Source organism: Poecile atricapillus, chromosome 3 (genome assembly GCF_030490865.1).
Source record: "Poecile atricapillus isolate bPoeAtr1 chromosome 3, bPoeAtr1.hap1, whole genome shotgun sequence".
Classification (NCBI taxonomy): domain Eukaryota; kingdom Metazoa; phylum Chordata; class Aves; order Passeriformes; family Paridae; genus Poecile; species Poecile atricapillus.
In genome coordinates, this window is record NC_081251.1 from 91,072,390 (window position 1) to 91,096,024 (window position 23,635).

Below are 23,635 nucleotides of genomic sequence, written 5' to 3' on the forward strand. Positions count from 1 at the left end.
TTGAAATCTAAAATGCAGTCTTACTGACTGTGTGGCTACTTATATTTTGTGTACATGGTCTTGGTTTGTTTCAGCTTAAACCTTACCCTTCAAAGAATAACATGACATATTGGTTTACCAGTGTTTTTGTGGTTGTCCTTGGTTGTTTCCAGTGGTTTTGCTTTGTTTTGTTTGGTTTTGTTTCAAGATTGGGTTTTAATCCTTTGAAAGAAAGGTCTGCAGCAGATGATTAAGTACAGTTGGTTACACAGTGTGGAAGGTTATTTTACATTTGCTGTTACTGTGATTGATTTTATGACTTTTCAGTTTTGCATTTTGTTATGTATATTTCTGAAGGTGTTAATAGTGTATACTTGGGGGAAAATTCAGTGAAGAGTTGAGGTACCAAAAATGGAAATATTCTGTGTGTTACTTCTCCTTGCTGCTCAAAGGCTCCTGACTAAATGAAACGCATTTAATGCTGTCTTGCACACTTACTACTACATGGGTTTACACTAGTGCCATGCCTCTGTGGCATGGATAGACCAGCATAAAGCAGATTTTGGTACCATACTCTATTGTTGAATTAACTGCAAAAATTGTGTTTTTTAAAGTAGAAAGTATCTGTTGTAGTCCAGTTTTCATATAGAATGGAATAATGCTATAACCTTTCTATTGTGCTGGAATGGACATCAACAGATGATTTATAGGCACTCTGTTAAGGTGTAAAACTAGTGTAAAGCAATCTAATGAGCTGTGGTTATCTTACTTAATTCTGGTGATCTATACTGAAACAAAATATTGTGGAAATAATTGGGAAGAACTTAAAACTTGGAAATGCCTAAACATAGACATAGAGGTGATAGTGTGCATGGTATTACTTACAAATGGGAAAAATAAAGCTGTTAAACACTTAAGTGAATTTTGCATGGAGTTTGGGTTTTGTCAAGATAGGACATAGCATAACTTAGTATTGCTCAAAAATTAAGTGCATCTAATGCTGAGGAACATTGCCACCTTTGACAAATTTGTAGTGAACAGTGGTTATGGAATCAAAAATCATAAGAGGGGGGAATAAACTCTTGGATTATATACTGGTAAATTAATTTTCTGTGTAATTTTCAAGATTCAAGTAGTTTCAGCATGCATTGCTCCTGCTCAGAATGTTTTTATTCTTGTTTTGTTTCATTCCACAAGGGATGACATGCCTGCAGCTCTGGAAGCTTTAATCAGCTGTTACAAGAAGTATGGTAAAATTCTTCAACTTCATAACATCTACTGTAAACTGGTAGAAAAAGGAGATGCTGATCTTCTGCAAAAGGGTTAGTTGCATGTAGTCGAATGCTGTCTGCTAATATTAAGTGTTTTCTGGGGGTTTTTCTTCTGGGATTTCTGTATAGTTTCTTTCAACTGAAAGAAAAAAAAGTTTGCCTTTATATGCGTTAACGTTAAAGCACTAATACGATGTTTGCATTCTTCAGATTGAAAAATTGATTGTGATTTTAAACATAGAATTTTGTTTGTATACTACATCATTGAACTCTGAGATTAGTGCTAATACTTGTTCTAGCTATGTATGTTACTGTTGAGAAACAAATTAATAGAAACAAAACACAATAACAAAACAATACATCTGTTTTTCAAATAGCTGAGCAGTTCACAAACCATATCTCTTCACTTTCTATGAGCAGAGCATGCCAATATAGTCTGTTCTGTTGAATGTAGAGCAAAATGTAGTGCAGATAAACAGAAGAACATTTTATGCTCAACCACAAAGCTACAACAAATTGTGTCATGTGTTATAATAATTTTGTTTGTTTCAAAATTTATCCCCCTATAGCTTATAGGTTATATAAGCTCAATATATAGCTCATTATAGCTCTTTTATGAGGCTTGGAAAATACTGGTATTAGGAATGTCTGACATAAATGTTGAAATACTTCAATATATTGAGTAAATGAGTATTATTCCGTCTTCAGTTTCAGATTTTATAAGCAGAGAATATGGTGACATGATGGCTCTTTACGATCTCTTCTTCGCCTTCTTGCAAACAGGAAAATACAAAGAGGCCAAGAAGGTCATCGAGGTGGGATTTTAACTATAGTACTCTAATCGTGCAGCTATTTAGACTCTTAATTAGAAACATTTAAAGTTTTTAACCTTTAATTAGACTTGTTCCGATTCATGTTAATAGAATGCAATCCCAGTTATAAAAAACTCTTGGCCAGCTTTATTTTGTATAATTACAGTTCAGAAGAGAGACAGTTGTCTTGTACATTGAAATTGTTTCCTCACTTTTTCAAATTTGCTCTTATATATCAAAATGATATTTGCATATTAAATATCGGATTGTGGAACAATTAAATTAAACTGGCTTTCCTGGGTGTAAAGTTGCTAATCCTCTTTCCGAAGGAATTCTTTGTTCTTAAAAGCACTGGAATTTAATTTGCTGCAGACCATGCTCAGATTTATTTGTAATGCTTGTCTACAAGTTAATCAGCCAAACAAGCGCTGTCTGCTACTGTTTGGCATTTAATTTAGCATTTCTTCTCTCTCTTCCTTTTTCAGGATAGTAAGCTGCTTATAGGAAGTGGTAGGTGACAAACTTGGTCTATTTAGGATTAGTATATTTTATCTAGACTTGATTGAAATTGTGCTTACTGAAATTGATAAGTCAAAGGGGCAGCTGCAGAGTCTGCCCAGATTGTGATTACTTTTTCTTCTTAACACAGTTTTATGTTTTTAAAATACTGCATAAGTTTTCCACTTAATTTATGGGACGAGGCATCTTGCAGAAAAAGTAATAGTTTGTCCTCAGCATTTTTGTGTTATGCACATACACAACTCTAACCTTATTTTAGGGGTTTTTTTTCCCTTCCTAAGATAAACAATGCTTTTTTGCCTAGTTCCCCTTAGAGTATCTGAAATATCAGCTATCCTGCTTGAATTTTCTAAAGGAATTCTTGCATTTAAAAAAATCTTAATTGAAAATCTGTTTGTCTGTGGTGGAACAATACTGTCCTGTTGTGGGGTGTGTGGCTATTGCTAAGCACAGTGTCGAAACATTGGAATTTTTGTTTTGAGAGGGTGTTTTGGAGCTCAAATCTTAGAATGCACAAGAACAGAAATATTAGTATCTGATGACAGATGACACTGAGGAGTTGAGTTCTTTTTATCAGTGATTAAAGCATATGGGAGGTAAAAGTATGAAATTGGAGATTTGGAAGTAAAATTGAAGCTAAATTAACAAAACTGTTACGTCATGTGATTTAGCAGCTCTTTCTTTGACATTGGCATTTAATTTCTCAGAATCCGTGTTGGTATCTGGAGCTCAGCAATTGTGAATAGGATAATAAGCAAGTTATCAAATTGCTGGGGCTTCAGAGCCTTCAGAGACTCTTGTCATTTTCTTAAAACATGCCTGATTCTCCTTGCAGGTATTCAGTATTTGGTGATTGATCACAAGTTACTACTAACCACATAAGTATGTTTAAGCATAAATCTAAACACTAAATATCTGGAGATTAAATGGAAGTTTTCCTGCCTTTTTGCTAGTTAAAGTATTTTTATCTAACTTCTATGAAGTATGAATTAGAGCTTTGTTTATGCTGTGGAGGAGGAGTTGGTTTAAATAACAGAATTTTTAGTAGCATAGGAGTTTATCTAGGGATAGTATGCATGTATTTTACTACTGGAAAAAGTGTTAAAAAATCAATTACTATATAGTGCATAATATTTTAAGTATGCTTTTGTTATGTCACAGTATGTTAGGTATCTTCAAAGAAATTGTTTCCAAAAAGGGGAGGACAGAAATCTTATAATTGATATTTTGCTGAACAAGAAAATTGTTTGTATTGTTTTAAAACATAAGGAAGTTCCTATTTGCTTTTTGATTTTTTGGAAAGCAAAAGCCTTAATCAGTATGTGAAGTGGTGTGTATATATATATATATATAAAAAAATGACATGTATGTGTATTATTTTCTCCAGTCCGGTGGGTTTTGTGACTAAATTACTTCTCTTGATGGTCATCTCAGATTATTTTTCTATCTTTGCTTGTGAAATAATATTCAGTGAAGGAGATCAGTTGGTGCTGCTTTCTCTTTTAGATGCTGTTGCATGTATCTTTAAGCATATACTTTAATCAAATATTGCTGATTATGATGGTCAATTAATTTTAGTGATATTGTTTGTTTTTGAAAATATCTATGGAATTTGTAAGGAATATTTAAAAGAATAGTAGTAAAGCTGGGAAGAGAACTCCTTAGGAGCTAAGGAAAAGAACACTGGAGGATGTGGTTGCTGAAATGGGATTTTTGCTCACTGGAGACCACTGCCTCTGCTTGCTCTTGCTATTTTTAGAAATTAGAGGTACACCAGATGTTTTTATGAAACTTAGGGACAAGTGCTGCTTTGAAAAATTTGGAACTCAAAGCCCCAGGAATGAAAAAATAACTCCTAAATCTCAGATCTTTGGTAAATTGAAAGTGGGTGACAATACTGGGAAAAGATGAAGGGTAAGATTTGAGTGAGATTATAAAAATCAGGTCAGACTTGTGTATGTTACATTAACTGGCCACAAATGTGTTGTGAATGCATATATATGCAAGATCATGTTATGAGATATAATGAGAAAGCTGAAAGCTCTGGACCTTATCTGCTTGGTGGAATAAAAGCAAGACTAATCAGATAATGAGAGTGTGAGAGGCAGTGAAAGGGAAATACACAGGAGATGAGGCAAAGCATTTGACCAATGCTAGAACAGCTAGACTGAAGCATGTGGTAGTTTGGTAGTGGGAGTCTCTTCTGAGGCAATGCTGACTGGAATAGAAACTGTGTTTGAGAAAATTGTGGGGGAAATGCTGTTTCTGAGGCATCATGGGGTTTGTGTGATAAGGTAACAGTTTGCAGTATTGTTGAGCTGCCTTGTTAAACACTTTAAAGTCTTGTTCTCAGAGACAATGCTACAGATAAGGTAGCCTTGGCTGCTTTGTTAAGTGTAAGTCTTATTTTATTCAAGCTGTGCTTAGAGATTCCTGAGCCCCAGAAGTTGTGTTGATGGATGCTGTTTAGCTTTGCATTGAAAACAAGTTCTACCAATGAGTGCTGTAGTGGTACATCAAGACATTATTTAGTCTTCTTAATTGCACCTTTACTGATAAGTTAGCTTTTGTCTTGAGTCCTTCAAAGATGATCATGCCAAAGTGAACTTGGCTCATCTCTCTTCTTGCCCCTTACCATAAGGTCACATACTAGCTTGCTTTCCCTTGGATTGGCACAGCATTACTTCTATGTCATCAAATCTAGCTCTGGATACTTAGGATTTTTTTCCCTTACTGAGAAAGGCAGCTTAATTGCCTTTTGTCCTTGAATTTTGTTTTTCCTAAAGAAAAAAGGAAGAAAATTAGGTCAGTATGTTTTGCCTTTAACTAAACTAAACTATATTAGAACTAATGTAGGCTAAAAGAAAGGGATGGGATTTTCAGTAAATAGGATTAGGGAAGAAGTACCTTCCAAAAAATACTTTACCTATCCTCTAAAATGTTTTCTTATTTCAAAAATATTTAATCAGATCTCCTCCTGGAGAGAGGTCATATAATTATGTGGAAAGAATCTAGAAAAATTGTTTGACCTTATGTTCTTCTAAGTCTGGTATATGAATGGTAAAAGAGTATTTGAGAGCCTAGTACCCCAGGTCTCTCAACTTCTTACCTGTTGCCTGTACTGGACAGTTAAAAGTCCCTTTTGTTTACTCAGCTGTTGATTGCCACTTTATTTAGCAGATGCTTAAGATCTGTGCTAATGGGAAGGTCATCCAGAAGAGTAGGAGTGAAAAAGGGAATGTTACACCACCTTGGAGGAATTTATTTATTCCTTTTTTCACCTGTTAGTCTGTTTTCATACTGCATAGTGGTTTACAAATTTCATTACTTAGAGTAGTTAAAAAATAGTTGATGTCTGCCATTTTTGTTGGATTTAATATTTTGGTCATCTCTGAATCTTTCACCAAGATCTCCTAACTTGCAGCTGTTTTGCATTCATGATAGTAGACTATTTCTCTACTCACTTTTTTTCCTTCATTTACTCATGCTGAATGCAGCTATTTAAATACCCACTGAATCAGTGTGTAGTGCAGCCTATGTCCACTCTTGGCTTTTTCTGAAAAGATCTGTATCTCGTTCAGTACTGTAACAGTCCTGCTGCAGAGCGTCAAGCAAAGCCCATCTACAAATCTGCTTACTGAGAGTCTGAACCAACTTTTAATGGAGAAGAAATTAACATTTCATTGCTGTGACTGAACAGGCAAGGTATTAAACTGATGTTAAACCATTTCTGCACTGTATCAATAAAATCATTGCACCCTAAATGAAGTTTCATTGTACAGCAAAATACTTGCCGAAATCCAACAAAACAAGCGCTATGTTCAGAAAAGTATCAGGTCACTTGTATTTTTAGTTGGGAGCATATGTAGTCCTCTGATAGGAAGGAGGAGTTGGTAGCAGTGTTCCAGTGCCTTCGTGTTGTTTGGCAGATGCCTCTTGAAATCTTTCAAGATCAAATCACATCAGCTGTTAAAATAACAGCTGTTAATTTGCTCCTTCAATGAAAGAGTAAAAGCTCTTATTTCTGCTCTGGTTTTGGTTTTGCTGAAAATGAAGGCAAAGAGGATTGGAATACAGGGAAATATCTCAGAGCTATGTAGTGGAGTTTTTTGGTAAAAGTTCTACCTGTGTATTTTGTTTGTCCTCCACTAGAGGAGCCTTCCTTGAAAATGGCTAGGGAAAGCACATGGCTTCAGAATTCTTGGAACCAGATTTTAATCAAGTGTGGTACCATTTTCATCTACTCTCATACTAAAGACGTTGTTTATATGTAATAATTAAATTTATAATACCATATCCCACATATCTTGAGACATTAGTGTGAAGAATTCAGGGACAAATGGTTGTGAAGTAGTTTAATGAAGTGTGTTCGATTGTGAAGAAATGTAAAAAAAGGCATTTGCTGCTGAAATCTGGGACCTGACAAAAGAACTGGTTTGGATGAGTTTAGTGTGCAGGAATATATCTATCAACAGATGTCAAGTTAATTTAGGAGGTAAATAGATTTAAGCAAAGAATTGTGACATCTATTGTCAGCAGACCTCAAGATACCAGTTGCCATTGGATTTAATCTGCCATAAAAACAATGAGAATATTTCTGCATGATATTGAGAGATTACAACCTTCTTTCATCCAGATTGCTTTTTTTAAGAGTCTGCGTCATAAAATTGAGTCCTGCTGATTTTATGCTGGAGATGAACTACCAGGAGAAGATGGTTTCTTGATTTGTGGCAGCAGGGTTGAGGGAGCGAGGGGGGTGCATGGGTTGTGTGTAATTTAGTGATGGTTATATCTAGTGTCTGAATTTATTTACAAAGACTTATTTCTGGTCCTGTTGAGAAAAAAAGTGAAGGTGATTAAAACAAAATTTAAATGTTTGTGAACAAGATTGTATTAGATAATGGTGGTCTGAGATTTAGGAATAGTTTGTAGGGGGTGTAATAGCTTTTATTAGAATAACTGTATACAACTGAGATGGAGGGGAATGAGCTTTAAAGCGTGCAAGTCCTATAATTACAAGAAAAGATTAATTTTTAAAATTATTGCTAGTCAGTCCTGTTAGTCCAATAAAATCATTACTTCTCCTTCTGAAACTGGACTCTGATGCAGTTAGTTATTAGTGAAGTTGGATTTTCTTTCCATGCAAAAATGTATGTGGGTTAATTTAAAAAAGTGTGCTTACTAGTTCAGTGCATGTTATTTAGAAGTTTTTAAGTATCCCTTTCTTACAGGGAAGAGATCTGTTTCAAATATGTAAATTTGGTAAAGGAGAGGACTACTGAAAAAATTTCTTCCCAAAAGGAAGATGGTAATGTGTTCCGAATGTGGGATTATGGCAAGGTCTGTGCATCTTTTCTTAGCTCCAGGGATTTTGTGTTACAAGGAAGAGGTTTATAATGCTTTTTTTTAATTCGTCTTACACTGTTAAACCACATTACAAGGCCAATGGCAAATTTTTGCTCTGTTTTGAGTCTAGGATAACCTTCAGGACTTTGTTTTAAGCAAGAGTTCTTGTGTATTTTTTGTGTCACCATTTCTTCCAGTGTGATTATGGTTGTGAATGTCTACTAATTTTTTTTTTTGTAATAATATTTCACTGTGCAAATTATCTTGGTAAACTTACTGGTAAATATAGAGTATTCCAATAGTAATTAAATGTACATCAGTTTCAGTTGTCTTGAGTGATGATAAAGTTGTAAAATTCTACCCTGCTTTTTTATTATTTTTGGAAAATAATCAAATTGCCTGATATTTTTTCAATGTTTGCCTAACATAAAGCAGCGTATATTCCTCTATCAATTGAAATAAAGAAAATGAGTATTTACTCAACAGATACTTACTTGGGTTGGTAAAGTCAGTGAACTGTGAAACTGGCAGAAGTGTATTTGAAGCAAATACATACTTGGGAAGAAAAAAAAGCCACAAACCAACAGTACAAACTTTCCCAGTGGAGACTGTAAGCTTTGTATTTTCTTTCTGTGAACTACTGCTGCTTTTTACATGAAAATCGACCTAGTAGAAGTTGACTGATTTCTATGTCGTGTGGTTGTAGGATAGGCAGAAAGGAGAGCATGAGCTTGAATTCTCATCAGTCTCAGGAGAATAGTAACTGAGGATAGATGTGTAGACATGTGTCCCTTTGGCTTTCATTAAATATCTGGTACTGCAAATAAAATATCAAATACACTGTAGCTGAGTAGGTTCCACCTGCAGTGGAGCAACCCATGAATTTTGATATTCCAGTATTACATTAGAGTACTTGACCTCATTATCAAAAATTAAAAGTAGACATACTGAGGCTACAGATACAGTTGCTTTCAAGTTTACATCCAGTTATCCCTTGCCCAAAAAGTTGAACAGGAGTCCACATATTTTAGATGAGTTTCTCTTTAAAGAATTCAATATTATGGGAGTCATATTTTGTTTAGTTGTATTTATTTCTGGGCAAAATTGCTTATAAAGAGGAAAGGAAAGCACTCATTTTTTAGAGAGCTTGCAAGATTTTCTTTTGTTTGGAAGGAGTAAAGTCAGTGAGGGTGTCTCTCTGTGCCATCACCAAAGAAACCATTTTTGAAATCATTGAGAACTAAACTTCTTTCAAAGTGGAAAATGAACTTGCAGAAAAAATATTGCTTCCATTGCCAGCCATAGACAGCCGTAGCTGTAATGTCATCCTGGTAGTACAGTGACTTAAAGGAGAGCTGAGCTAGGAGAGCACTAATATGTTTTATTAGACAGTTGATATGATTGCAACAGGAAAGATGCTTTTTGATGCACAGATTATTTTTAGATCCCTAAGTCACTAAAGCTGGATCTTTTGTGAGCTTCTGGACTATTGTGTAAAAATTCAGAGCCAATAATCAAAATAGGGTTTTTTTCCCTATATATTCAACAATGATACTTCGCTTAGACTAGACTATAAAGACTGTAGTGGGAGAAATACAGCAAGGTAGTATACCTGCATACATATAAACTCAAGATGTAAGATATTTTTTAAAATAATGTGAATGTGTTAGTTGGTATTCTTAAAAAACTAATGCGTGGTTATTTCAAAGTAAAGGAGTGTTCAGCAGGAGAAAAAAAATAATAGAAGTGTAAAATAGTTTTAATCATCTCATTCAATAACTAGACTAGGATGGCTACAGAAGGTACAGCAGTTTTATATGTGTTCTTCTAACTTTCTGATTAAGAAGTGCACCTATTGCTTAGTAGAAGTGAGGACTTCTGCCACAAGGAAAACATCCAGTATTTGTGTTGTAAACAGCTTTGTTCAAATAGCCTGCTTTGCAAAAATATCCCAGGCGTCATTAAAGCTGTATGGAATTTGTGAGTTTTTGATAGACATTTTTGTGGAATCAGGGAAAAATCTGTCTTTAAATTAAGAACTTCTTATCAAGTGTTCTGTTTTCCCTGATGCTTATGTTGGAGAGAGCTGTTAGGAATGACACACATCAGTTCTTATAGCTGTCTGCCCGAGGCTGTCTGCTTGGAAAAGTAACGCATTTTCCTGCAAGACATTGCTTTGGCATCTAAATCTCAGTAACTGGTTCTGGTACTGGTAGCATAAGTCTGTTACTGCTGCTGATGTAACTCTTCATGAAATGTTCTTCTTCCTTTAGCAGCATTAGCTGTCTCTTACTATTACTGGCTTTTTCAGCTGCAAAGAGAGGAATGAATGGATCTATCCTTCCAAAGAATACCATCAGAAAGTGCAACATGGATGACTTTTGCAAAATTTTGCTGTTTCTTTCCAATATGTTTGAATTAGTGATTATAGTAGAACTGTTCCCCTAAGAAAAGACTGAACTTTTTGCAAAGAAAATACAGAAATGTTGAAGTAAACGTAAACCACTTAAAGTGATCGGGGTTCAACTTGCATAGTTAGAATTGATGTGTTATTCACAGTGAAGTTATGAAAGGCTAGAGTAAGTTGACTAGTATACGTAAGAATTATTTTGCCGAACAGCGCTCACTTGTCATTTGTGAACGTGCAGTGTTGGAAGGTTAAAACCGAAGCTCTCCATCTCATGTCACAGATATGCCAAATGAAAAATGCTGCTGCTGGTTCTTAAACAGTTCTGCAATCTTATCCAGAAAAAGTGGCACTGTTTTGGGGGAGTTCTCAACTCCTAGTTTGCTGAAAGTCATCTTTTTGAACACAACTCAGGGCTTCTGGTCTATATGTTGTCTTTTGTGGTTTTTCTCTGTAAGTAAGTTTTGTGTTTAAAGATAAGAAGTTCAGTTTAGGCAAGTGGAGAGGAGTAAATAAATATTTTCATATGTCTTCTGTAATTTTTTAAATTTTTTTTGCTAGAAAAGCTTTTTTGAAAGTAAAATAACCAGTATGGCTCTACTGGCTGTAGCAGTTACAGAATACTAATGTAAACAGAATTTGAATATTTCTATCATTATTTGAAAATCTGAAAAAGCCTTTAATAGATTCCTCTCTGACAGGTCAGTATTTTTCCAAACAATGTGTTTTCTTTTAGCCGTAATAGGTAGAAATTAGCTTAAATAAAAACGTTACTACAGAAAATCTTCTGATTGGACCCCTTCAATCACCTGTCTGAAGTGACTGGCTCTCAGAAGGAGGAGAACAAATCAAATGGTTTCAGTGTGTTAGGACTGTTGCATTTGCATGATTGAGTGCTGCTTGACAAGAGTTCTTCTGAAGATGCAGCATATTTTTCCCTTTCTGATTAGTGTTCCTTACTGTGTGTGAAGGTGTAGAATCAGTGAGTAAATCGGTGTGGGTATAAGTATAGAATAAGTGTAATTGTCATAGAATCACAGAATATGCCAAGTTGGAAGGGGCCCATCAGGATCGAGTCCCACTTCTGGCCCTGTGTAGGACACCCCAAGAATCACATCACATGTGAATTTTGATCAAAACTGTGGACTGATTTCTATAAGAGATATAGTGAAATAGCTGAATTCTGCTTAGCCTAGAGAAGAAACAGGGAATTATTTTATATACTAATAATTAAATTAGTATGAAATTGAGATAATAAAGAAAAATCAATTGTATATCATCTTCTAATACAAAATCCAGAGATTTTGAATGAAGCTAGAAGAAGTTAGGCTGAAACCGATCAAAAGTGGTAGTATTTTGGTTGTTCTTTGCATAAGGTCATGGAGGCAACCCATTGCCAGAAGATCTTCTAAATGTGATAAATCTTAAGGGGTTTCAGGGGCAACCAGAAGTGCTCATGGAAATAACTTACTAGAGCCAGTGTGAGGCACTGAACCTCAGGTAGTTGGAGAGTGGAAGAGCACTAAAGGGAAAATATTGCTGTTTTTTCTGACATTTTATATTCTTCTATAGTTACTGTTCCAGAGAGCATAACAAGGTTTGATTTGGTACAGTACAACTGTTTTATATTTCAAAAGAATATAAAAGCCAGAAATCTGTGTTTGGTTTATATGCTGGATGAATTGCTTGAGACTCTGAAACAAAAAAAAAAAAACAACAACAACAACAAAAAAAAAATAGCCCGACAAAACAAAGAAACCACTAAGACTCAATACAGATTTTTTTTTTTTTTTTAGTCCACTGAAACAAGCAAGATCAAAACTGTAAATGGGAATTTGAAAGAGTAATTATAGTTTTTTACTTATTTTTTCTCGATTCCTTGCATTTTGTTGTGCTTTATTTTAGTCTGCTGTATTGTAGAACTACTACTTGCTGCTAAATGCAATGTTTAAAATTCCCTAAGATTGTAAGGGATAAGCTACAAATATGGACTATCAGGCAAGCCCTAGAGATTTAGTTAATCTGACCTAGATGTTCTTTTGATGATTGAGACCTGCAGTATGTGAAAACACATCTCAATTTCAAAATGAAACACAAGGATATATGTTGTATAACTCAGCTGTCCTTGTAGTGACAGACACATCAATCATTTCTGAACAGGAAAGGATTTACTATAAAAAGTTTTTAGCTTTCGAGCTGTTGAGTTCATTGGCATTCGGATCAGCAATGATATTGGAAGTTGTAAGTGAATTCAGCATTTGAATTTTTCCATGTCCTAAAGAGGATTAGCTACACATGCAAGCCACATACTTCTTTCTTTTTCATTTTCAAGAGCCTGTTGTGTATCAAGAGCCTGTTGTGTAAGATGTTAATTCTTGACTTAGTTTTTAGCTCAGTTTCATTTTTATGTGAAATTGCTTGGTAGCAGTTTAAAAAAGCGCTGAACAGATACCTATAAATGTAACTTTGGAGAGAGGAAAAATTCAGACAAAGAAGTAATTGGAAAAAAAGCATGTACCTGGAAAACTGTGTTTATATATACCACTTGGAATATGTGTGAAGCCACAATTTTTCTGTAAACCTTCTGGGCTGAGACTGTTTTAACAGTACAGCTAAACACACAGAGATGCTCCATGTTGAGGAGCTGTGGGATTAGCATCCTGTTTTTTGCAAACCCTTTGTTAACTTCATAGAATGGTTGGGTGATTGCTGGGATTATATGGCCTAACATTTACTCTGCAGAACACTGTTTCCTATATATTTAGCAGAATTTAGGAGTTTTCATCAAAATTTTGCGTGCTGCTTTTCTGGTGTATGCTGAATTATTTCCAAAAGATTCAGGGGTAGTAATTCTGTGCTTGGAGAATATGGGAAAAGGAAATTATCTGTGTTTAAAAGAGAGAAGGTAAATTCACATTTCCAATAGTAATTGTTTCCATTGTTTTGCAACTGAACCTTAATATTTCTCACAGCATTTTGTTCAAGCTGCCTCTTTTGTGCAAACTGGAATTCAAATTTTTAAAGTTGCCCTTCACATTTAGACTGTAGAGATTTCTTACAATCTTAAAACCTAAAAGCCTTCAAGAGTCAAAACACATGTTTTTCTGTAGGGGTGAGCAGACATTTCCTTGGAATTACTTTAAGCTATATTAATGTGAATTTGGATGTTTGAAATTAAAAACAGAGTCCACTCTGTAAATTATATTTGTGCCAAGACAACATACTATAAAGCAAGGAAATCCAAGTATCTCTGGGAGGGAAGGCCAAGAGGTAAAAATTACGGATGCTTTGCACACGTTTTGCTGTAACCTTTTTTAGGTGTGTTGGATGTGAGTAGGTAAAAGGAGTGACATGTCTCTTAAAAAAATTTTCCTTTCTTTATTTAAGAATTTATTTAATTTGAGGAACTCCTGATTATGGCATATGGTGCTGGGAAGGCACAGTGTGGTTTTCTACACCTGATGGAGTTTCAAGGATTGAAACCTTTTCTTTGAGCACGTGTATAATGTAGCTGCAGTCTGCTTGAAACAACAAAGGAATGAATAAGCTAACTCACAACCTGAGAAAGTCAGTAACAGAAAGAACTGTGGCATGCTGACAGTTACACAACAGTTCTTCTGTGTATGCACACTTAAGGGCAAGCATTAAGTGTCTTAGCCTTAAGAGTAAATCTTGAGCCTTCTGTTTTGGGGTAGGAATTGCCCTACAGTTACTATATCTGGAATCTGTACAGTATTTTGGCATCACCAAATGGTGATGGTGCAGTTCAGAAGCATGGTTTTCTAGCTGCTAAGTTGCAATGGTGCTGAATGCAAATATTTCATTGTGAAAACAGTTTGAAAACATTTGGTATAATTCTTTACCTTGAGTAATACAGAGGATTACTATAGATAGCACCACCTATTAATGTGGTGATAGAAGTTATTTAACATTACAGCTCATCTGAAGTGTATTTTACATGAACTCTTTCAGCAATGTTGAACCAAAAAGGAGAATGTCTTGTGTAAGATGACCACAATTTTTATGTGTCATAAATGCAACTTCACATGATTATTTGTGAGTTTGTAGTTTCATTTAGATTTCACAAAACAAACAAAAGCTATGAACTTTTGTTATGAATACCTATATTATGTTTATTTTCCCTTAGAATGTTCTATGTGCAGTAATGTATTCTTGTGGAAATATTTTACAGACTCCTGGCTTGAGAGCACATTCTGGAAGATTGCAGTGGTTTGCAAAAAAGTGTATATTAAATAAACAGGTATGTGACTCATATGATGTGTTCTATGGAACTGTCATTTTACTTCAACAAAAATTGTTTCGAAATATTTTCTCTCTTGATTTTTATGTTTGTGAAAGGCATGTGACAGGCTGATGAGGTGAACTTAATGCTGGTGTGTACTTACACAGAAATACTATTTTAGCTGAATGTACACAGTATGTATGTGCACCTATAAAGAAAAATAATTGTCTGGCTGAGGTATAACTGTGTTCTTCCTTCTTTTTGAAGATGGAAACCATGGAACAGTTGGTAGAATTAACTCGAAATCTGTTTGAATGTGATAGAGATGAGATGTACTACCACCTGCTCGAACTGTGTGGTAAGTGAGCTTGAGATCTTTTTCATGTTTGTAATCTGTTTGACTTTGTGGTTGGAGATGGGACATAACCCTGGAGAGAAGCTGTATCTTGATACACAGTTAATCTGGGTACCATTCTGAGGCATCTTGTCTAGGAGGAGAGATCAGGGGCTTGGTTTTTTGTTGTTTTTTTTCATCTGGAGACCTGAATGCTTACTTAGTATAGAGTATGTGTGTGTATATGGATGGATGGATGTAATATAGACATATGTAGTACAAGTTTTCCAATGCATGCTATTGTCTGGTGTTATAATTTGAAAGTTAATTCTGTTTTGGCTTTCAATGTGCTTAGAGAAGAAAGCCTGCTCACCTGTTATCTTCTTAACTGATAATAATCAGGGGTCTCCTGTAATTGGATCTGGTTCCAAAAGGTGCATATATTTTTTAAATTTACTTATTTTTCACCATCCACAATCTAGCTTTTGCATTGTTTATAGCCATGAAACAGTTTTTAAAACTGGAAGTTCATTTCTGTGCTACAGACTTAGTGTAGGATGTACCTATGAGGCTTTCATTCCTCTTTTCTTTGTTTTTCAGTCTACGTCAGGTTTGTTATTCAGTGTATTATAGTATATTATAAAGGGTTAAAATTTTGGAGATTATTTTAAAGTACTGAAAAAACACATTGTGTTAAGATTGGATATGGATCGCTATAGGGTATTGAGCACTAAACAGTAAATTGGGATATAAAGCATTACAGGGATTTCTGCATGCTTCGGTAATGTATGTACACATATCTGTATATTATTGAGCTGTTACAGGAGTTCGATATATCTGGAAAACTTGCTTTTGAGTTTGAAGTAATTTTAGGCTGTATATAGTATCTTCATGTATATTTTTGGTTGGGTAGGACTTCTGATGCAGGCCCCTTCCCCACTGCACTTAGCTACTGCAGGAGAAGACATAAGTACTTGCACCAAAAAAAATGACCAGAGACCCCTGTAAGAATTTTGCTGGTTTTTTTTTCATTTCCTGAAGCCTTGGAAAGCTTCAAAGAAAACAAAAAAAAAGTAGCATTGCCTAATTCTGGCTTTACAGATACTGGTTCACCATCAAGAATCAAGTAGGCCTGAAAATCAGTCTTTCCTCAACAGGGAGAGAACCTTCCTATTTCCCACTCATCCTGTTCACCTCTGGCAATTACTAAGTCTGACAGTGTGCCTGCTAGGAAGAGAATCTAAGAAGATACAATTCATCAAATTCTGTCATGCAAAATCTTCAGTCTTCTTTCAGAAGACAGAACCAATTCCATCTATTCAAAGAAGTGGAAAACATTTGTGGGTTTCTGTCACCATGAGAGACAAAAGCCACGCATAATCCTGCTTTCAACCATTTTAGATTACCTGTCAAAGCTGCCCCATGCACAACTACAATAGTACTGTCATTGTGTACCAAAACCATAACTTCAGGTCCATTTTAGGCATATAAAAAAGAACCTACCTTTTAGTCCAAGCAGTAATCAAAAATGTTGAAAACAAGACATTTGATTATCACAGAGTAATTTATGCTGGAGAAAACCTCAGGAGTTTAAGCCTAGGCTGTTTCCTGGAGCTAGGATAGCTCCAAAGTTGGCTCACATCATTGCATTGTTTAGTAAAGGTTTGGGTGCCTCCAACAGTGAGGTGTTCACACTGTTCACAGTGTTGTTCAGTGTTTCTGAACAACATAATCCAGGATATGATCGTTCTCAGATATTCTATTGATCAGCTTTCAAATGTCACCTTTTCACCTTGGCTCTGCACTTATGAGGATAGGCTGACTCTTGAAGAGTCAGTGAAGAATTTATAAGATTTGCATGTATAGTGGGAGAACTAAGCCTGATTTGAATGAAAAGCCAAGGCAGTTTATTGAGAAGGGTGTTTCTGCTTTAAAGGGCTCATTTTTACCAGGTTGTAAATCAAGTAGTGTCTGAGAGTCATAAACCTTCACAATTGGTACTGCAAAGCTAGAAAATGTAAAGGCAACAGGAAATCACCTGCTGTAGGTAGTTAAATGGTAGTTAACTACACCAAATTTTCTTTCACAAAGTCTAGATTTCTGTTTATTTGCAGTTATGTACAGTGATGCAGATATAAATTTCAATTAACAGTCTAGAACAATAGAACTGATGAGCTGGGATGATCACTTCTGCACTACTTTTGAGGTGATTTTTCATTTATCTGAAAATTCATATAACCCTTGGGTTTTTTTTCTGTCATCCTCTGTGTATTAAAATAATTTAAAACTTCAAACTGATGATTGTAGGAAGCAGAAGTAAATGATAAACTGATGAATTATTTTCCAAAGACATCATTTTGAATCACCTTAGATATGAATGTATATTCTAAATGTGCTTTTATCTGAAGATTTTAATCTTGTTTCAGAGAGCAGCAAAAACTGGGGAAAGGCTGAAACTATTTGGACTAAAATTCAAGAAGAAAATATTGTTCCTCGTGAGAAAACATTGATTTTGCTTGCTGATATATTTGAGAAAAATGGTCAGGTTGTTCCATTTGAGGTACCTAAGGTAAGTGGAGTTGAACTTTCCTAGCTAACAACACTTAGGAACATATTTCTTCTTATTATTAAAAAAGCATTAACAGATAGCATTACAGTAATTTAAATGTTTGTTTCTTTTAAAGGGTAGGTCTGAAGATAGCAGAAGTGCTACTAGTGGGGAAGAACTGAAAATATGGATGCTTTGCAAGAAAAATAAGGCAAAAGGTAAACTGAAATCCACTGTGGGTTTTTTGCCCCTTCCACATTAATCTTAAGAGCTTTCTGTGCAACTTCCCAGTCTCTGCTAAAAACAGAATTAATTTATGTGTGGATGTTTGCCTTTGCATACAGAAGAGCAGAGTGTATTTCAGTGCTGTTCCTTTGATTTAGTTTGTGTTTAATCACTGGAAATTCATTCCTATCCATCTCATCCCAAAGCAGGGTGACAGAAGAAGAAATAGCTTTACTGGACCTTACAAAATGGGGAGGAAATGCCAGAATCCCAGAATGTGTTAGGTTGGAAGGGTGGGCCATCTGATCCAGCCTTTTTGCTCAAGCAGTCTCATCCTTGCGCACATGGAACAAGATCCTTGAATATCTCCAATGATGAGACTCCACAACCTCTCTAGGCAATCTGTTCCACTGTTTAGAGTGTTTGTTCAGTGTGCAGAGCATTTGAATATTCTGGAAATACTTAATTTCTTCATTTATACTTTAGTAAGTAACTAGGTGCCTCACTTCAAAGTGGTATAGAAAATTGAGTTCAATGGGTTTAAAAATTAATTTTGCTGACTGAAGAAGATTTATAAATGCCAGACAACTAGTACTTTTCTTCCCTAAGTGTAATCCATATATTTTACGGGTTGGACGCAGATTTTTAAGCTCTGAGTTTTTAAAAGAAGAGTGTATCAGTCATTCAGACATTTAACTTACGTTGTTAGTGGAATCACCATCTAGAGTTATTCAGTCTAAATACTCGGTTTATTTAGATTAGGAGTCTAAAGTTGAGTCTGGACATTCTGCATACTGGCAGCGCAACACCATGTTATGTATATGAAATTAAGAATCATGTATTATGGCAGACATTATGTTTTTGAGAAATTATTCATGCTGGTAACTGTTGGGTATCATAGGAAAATGAGAAATGCAGAAATATTTTCTTTGAAAATCACAAAATCAAGGAAATGGACTTCATGACATTTTCACTAGGAAAGTGTCCTGTGCCTTTGGTATCATAAATGATTAAGTGGAGAGCAGGAAGAAACTAAATAAATATGTCTTAGACTTTGCTGGGAGACTAGTTTAAAACAAAAATATAAAATAGAATTTCTGTGATGACTTTGGATATTGAACTTAGCAATAAATCACTCCTGCATATTTTATTTAAAGGTGCAATATTTGGGAGAAAGTGGTCTAGGGAAAAAAACGTTCCAGCTATGTTGGAAAACAATTTGTCTTCTTGGAAAACTGTTCTCTTGGCCTTAAAAAAACCTAAAAACTCTCAGCTGTTGCTTTTTTTTTTATATATATATAACAGTATCATGTAATTTTGGTGTAACAGGGCAACTTTTTGATGGGAAAAAGATTAACTCAATCTAGTTATGTAACTATTCAATGAACTCACCAAGTTTGACACGTTTTGATAATCTGTTCTCCAAAGTGCTTGAATTATGCAAAGTCATATTTTCATCTTTGTCTTGATTCCCCAGTGTGAGAACTTGACTCTAGGGGATCATGTAACACATATCCCAAACAGTCACAATTGCTGAAACAGATTTGACTGTCTTGAGAACTGAGACTTTCTTGGCAAGTTGTCACTTTTCTAACAAATCTTTCTACTTGAAATAGCTGGTAAAACACAATATGATTTTGAAACCAGGAAATTTCTCTTTTGAATGCTAATATATTTTAATAATTTTAGATGCCATCTGAAGAAGTAATAAGCTGATAATACCTGATCAGGCATATATCTCAATTCAGGATTGATCTAGATATACTTTAAATATGCTTCTTGCAGAAATGCAAAATGAAGTTAAGAAAAAAATCTGAATAGGATGATCATTCCAAGATTAGGACTGACATACACAACAAAATTGATAGAAATATTTTTAATTCTTCATTGAACTAGTCATTACCAAAAAACATACAAAAATTAAATATATTTCCTTGTAGGAGATCTTACATGTTATGGATTGTGATAATTGATGGTAACATATGCTTGACATCATTACCACTATTGGCAAAGTCCATTTCTGTACCTAACTGAAAGTAATATTTAAACACAAGGTGAAATCGTAGTTCAGTCTGAAGACAGCAGATCTTTTGTACACTTTATCTCTGTTGATATATATATATTTAACGAAGTTTCAAGCATACAAAGAAGATTGAATGGCCATGATAATTCTAATTATTAATTTGGTGTAGGAGTCTGATGTAAATAATAAATTTTATGCACAGCCGTTTCTGTGCCTACATTTCAAGAGGTTTTTGTGTATACTTGTTGGCTGAAGAAGTTTAAGGTGCAAACGGAAAGGCATACCAACAGGTTTGATTAAAGTTCCGTCATGCACTGTACTAAGTACAATTAGTGTGATCTAATGCTTCTGATGACAATAAGATTCAAATGAGTTGTCTTCATCTTTACTTTCAAAGTAGAAGAAAAAGCTTGATGCTTAACTGTAAAATTTGTGGTGATAGTCCAACTATTTCTGATAAGTTTCAAAGGTTGTGTTTATGATTTGAATTAGCAAAGGGATTATTTAATGAGTCATTAAAAGAAACGTGCAATCACTGTTTAGATATAAAAGATCATTTGTAGTTCTTAATACAGCTTTCTAGCATGTGTTACAGTGTGGATGGCAGTTCTAGCTGCATGCATATAGCTGCATAATCTTGTTTCAGAAAAATAAATGACTGAAAACTGTGCTTATCATTTTTTCCCCCTTTTTGGTAACATCTTTTCATACAGTGACAGTTATTGTGAATGCATGAAATAAAACTGTTAATCAGTCAAACAAATGCAGTGTAGTTTACTTGCTAAATATCTGTATATTTGTAAATTGTATGTTTTGTATAAATCTTGTCGTAGCCAAATAATTTGATCTCCCCATATTGGAATCGCCTCCTATATTATTTGTTAAATGCTGTTGTGATCATGCACCAGACACTGTAACTGTATACCCCAGAATTAGGTGTTGCTTTAAAAATCGTGAGTCTTCCCCTTCTAACCAGCTATGTTGATATTGAAGCAACAGCCACATCTAAAGGAAGAGTAGTAGCAAACTTTTTCTCCTGTAAAAGTGTGTGTTGATTGTTTGTATACTGGCAGTTTTAAGCAAGCTGTGATCTGCAGCTCTGGGCTTAAAGATGTAAACAAAGGATACATTGATTAAAGATGGACCTTTTTCAATGAATAGGTGACTTTTCTGTGATCAATGTTCTTGCATTATGGCACTTCTTTTTGTCTTTCTTACTCTTTTTTAGAGGCCTACAATATTTTCAGGAGAATGCGGAAATACGAGTCTCATCATTCCTATGACTTCCTTATAAAAGCATTGTTAGCACAGAATTGTCTTGATGAAGCCCTTGATGTGAAACGCATGTAAGGCTTTTCTTTATTTGGGGGATTTTATTGGCTCAGAGAGAGGGGTTAAATAATTTCTGGATAATTTTCAGGTGAGTCCTTGTCTTTTGATGTGAAAACAGGTCATGACTAGTGATAAGGAGCTGGTAAGAAATACACTAGTGTTTCATGGGGCAATATGCCACATTTTTAGAAAGGTACTGGAGTGACAGTGTGTGTTGCTAATAACTCATTTCAAATAACAATCTGAACAAATGTACTTGGCATCAGAGCTGAAAGTCTACCCTTCTGGCAGTCTGCCTTTTCCTCTTTAGAGCAATATCCAAACAGACAAGATTCCTTCACTTAGCTGCCCGTGAGCCTTCCCCTGAATGCCTGTCCCTGCTGCTGTCGTACTCTGCCCACACTCCCTGGCAGCTGGCTGCCTGCCAAATGCAAAATGGTACATTTGACTGTGATGCCAGTGGCTAGGAGATGACCATAAACCTTAGATCCAGCTCTTACACTTCTGAAATAAATCCAACCTGCTGTCATGAATTATTAGAAGGAAAGGAATTGAATTAACCTTTACTGAGTTGTATGGTATGGCACATGCTTTAATTATTGCCTGTAACATTTGTTCTGGTCAGGTTATAGGCTTTAAAGTGTCAGTGTAGAGTTCAGAAGAACAAAAATTTAAGTTTAAAGATTTTAAGTCTTCCAATTTATTCAACTAAAACAAGACTGGTGGTTGTCATCAAGTGTGCTCACTGAATGAATACAGTGGATTTGAGAGTGCCTGTAGGTGAGTACTGTAAAAAAACCTACTAGTTTTTAGAGCCAACTTAGTTTCTGATATCCAGGAACAGTCTAGTTTAAGATAATATTGATTATTTTGATGTTTTCTTTAAAAGTGTTTAGACTGGAGGCATGTCTTTCATTGAAAAAGTGTTTGAGTTCTGCATTCAGAAGAACAAATAGTGCTTTTTCAAATAGCTCTCAGCAAGTGGGCTTTAGAGTAAGTAATGTTTGTGCCTGCAGGATATATGGCTTATATCAAGGGAAAACTAAATCAGTTTATCAGATTGATCTCCCTGTAAGGCAAGTAACAGATGAATCTTTGCAAATAAAAGACGGAGAGGAGATGTTTTAGGGAGTATGAAGAAGGTGGATAAAATTTAGGTACTTTGTTTCAGTGAAAATACTCAAGTATCTAAAGATATATTGGAAGGTCCTTCAGGGAAGAAGCTTGAAACATTGTACTGTGGATCCGCTGCTTCCCTGCTCTACAACTCAAATACACTTGTAAGGAATATGCACAAAGAAGTGCATAATACCAGCAGTAATTTGCACATTGGAGGAGGAGAAAGAAGGTAGTGGTTTGTTCCTAGTATTTTAAGGATTCAGAATTGTCACTTTAGATAAGTGTTGTAGTACGTAAATTCAAAATTCAGGAAAAAAATTGGAAAGACTGAAAAGGTCGGAGATGTGTTAAGCCTCTGAAGTTTGAGATGTTTAGGAGTAAAGTAACAGGATTTTTTAAGAGATTTTCTTCTTGGTTACTGGTCAAAGCCAGCTATGATCATAACCCTGGTGCTTTTAATAACTCTCCTACTCCATCTTGTACTATAGAAATGCCAAATAATGACAGTTTGAGAGGCTTCTAAAGCTTACTGTTTAATTGATACAGAAACTGCTTCATATTGGTCATGTTCAAGGCATATCTGTGTGGCTTTTTTTCTAGTAAAAAAATGATGCATATATTAATAATTTTTAAAAGCTTGCAAGTTCTAAGTCATTCACTGAACTACAGAAAGTGATTGTGTGTGCCTGTGATTGAGGAATAACAAATCTGTGTGTTGAGCACACATTTCTGGACGCTTCAGAATTTTTCCAGCCTTATACTAAAAAGATATTACTCCTACAAAGCCTGAATGTGTCTGTTGGCCTGAAACTTGTTCATCTCCTAATATTTTCATAAAATACAGGAAAGCTACCTTCATTTAGATACATATAACTCATTTTACTGTTTGAAGCCAAATTGGAAAGGTAAATAATATGTAGATAGTCTTACTGTGCACATTAGCATAGGCAAAAAAATAACTACTATTTTTATAATTTAAAAATGTCCAATAACTTCAAAACATCCCTTGTTACTAGAACTGAAGAACTTCCTTGAGAAAGCAATGTGGCACTCCTATACCGCCTTTGAAAGAAACAGACGCCAGACATCCCAGAGCATTACTGATCCGTTAGTCAACCCAAGTGTAGTTGCTTTCACATTCTAGAATTGTTTTGAGGAATATTTACTGCGTTTAGTCCAAGAAGTTTTAAATAGAAATTTAGGAGTATTGGAATGATGGATTAGTTCTGTAATAGTAGCTAACATCTATTTAATCACACTAAAGATTGGAAGATTGGAGAAAGTAAATCCTTTGTTATATGTAATTTACAGTCTCATGCATGAATTGTTGACTTAAGGGCTTTGACAGATGGGACAAAGGGAAAAAAAAAAAGGCGGAACTGAGCAGTGGGTGCTTAGGCAGGGATTAAGGGGATTGGTTGGGAGAGTAAGAAAATCCCGAGTCCAGTGACTGCATTTGTGAGCCTGGGAGGCTGAA

General features: G+C 35.1%; 1 protein-coding gene across 2 annotated transcripts in view; it reads left to right on the plus strand.

The window, feature by feature from the left end:
- Positions 1-23,635, plus strand: part of LRPPRC (leucine rich pentatricopeptide repeat containing) — an 86,734-nt gene that overhangs the window by 47,601 nt on the left and 15,498 nt on the right. For both annotated transcript variants that reach the window (XM_058834304.1, XM_058834305.1), the window contains exons 24-30: positions 1,177-1,301; positions 1,959-2,065; positions 14,527-14,595; positions 14,845-14,935; positions 17,338-17,480; positions 17,596-17,677; positions 20,936-21,053. In XM_058834304.1, the coding sequence (XP_058690287.1) occupies positions 1,177-1,301; positions 1,959-2,065; positions 14,527-14,595; positions 14,845-14,935; positions 17,338-17,480; positions 17,596-17,677; positions 20,936-21,053 (735 nt within the window). The remainder of the gene's footprint in view (positions 1-1,176; positions 1,302-1,958; positions 2,066-14,526; positions 14,596-14,844; positions 14,936-17,337; positions 17,481-17,595; positions 17,678-20,935; positions 21,054-23,635) is intronic.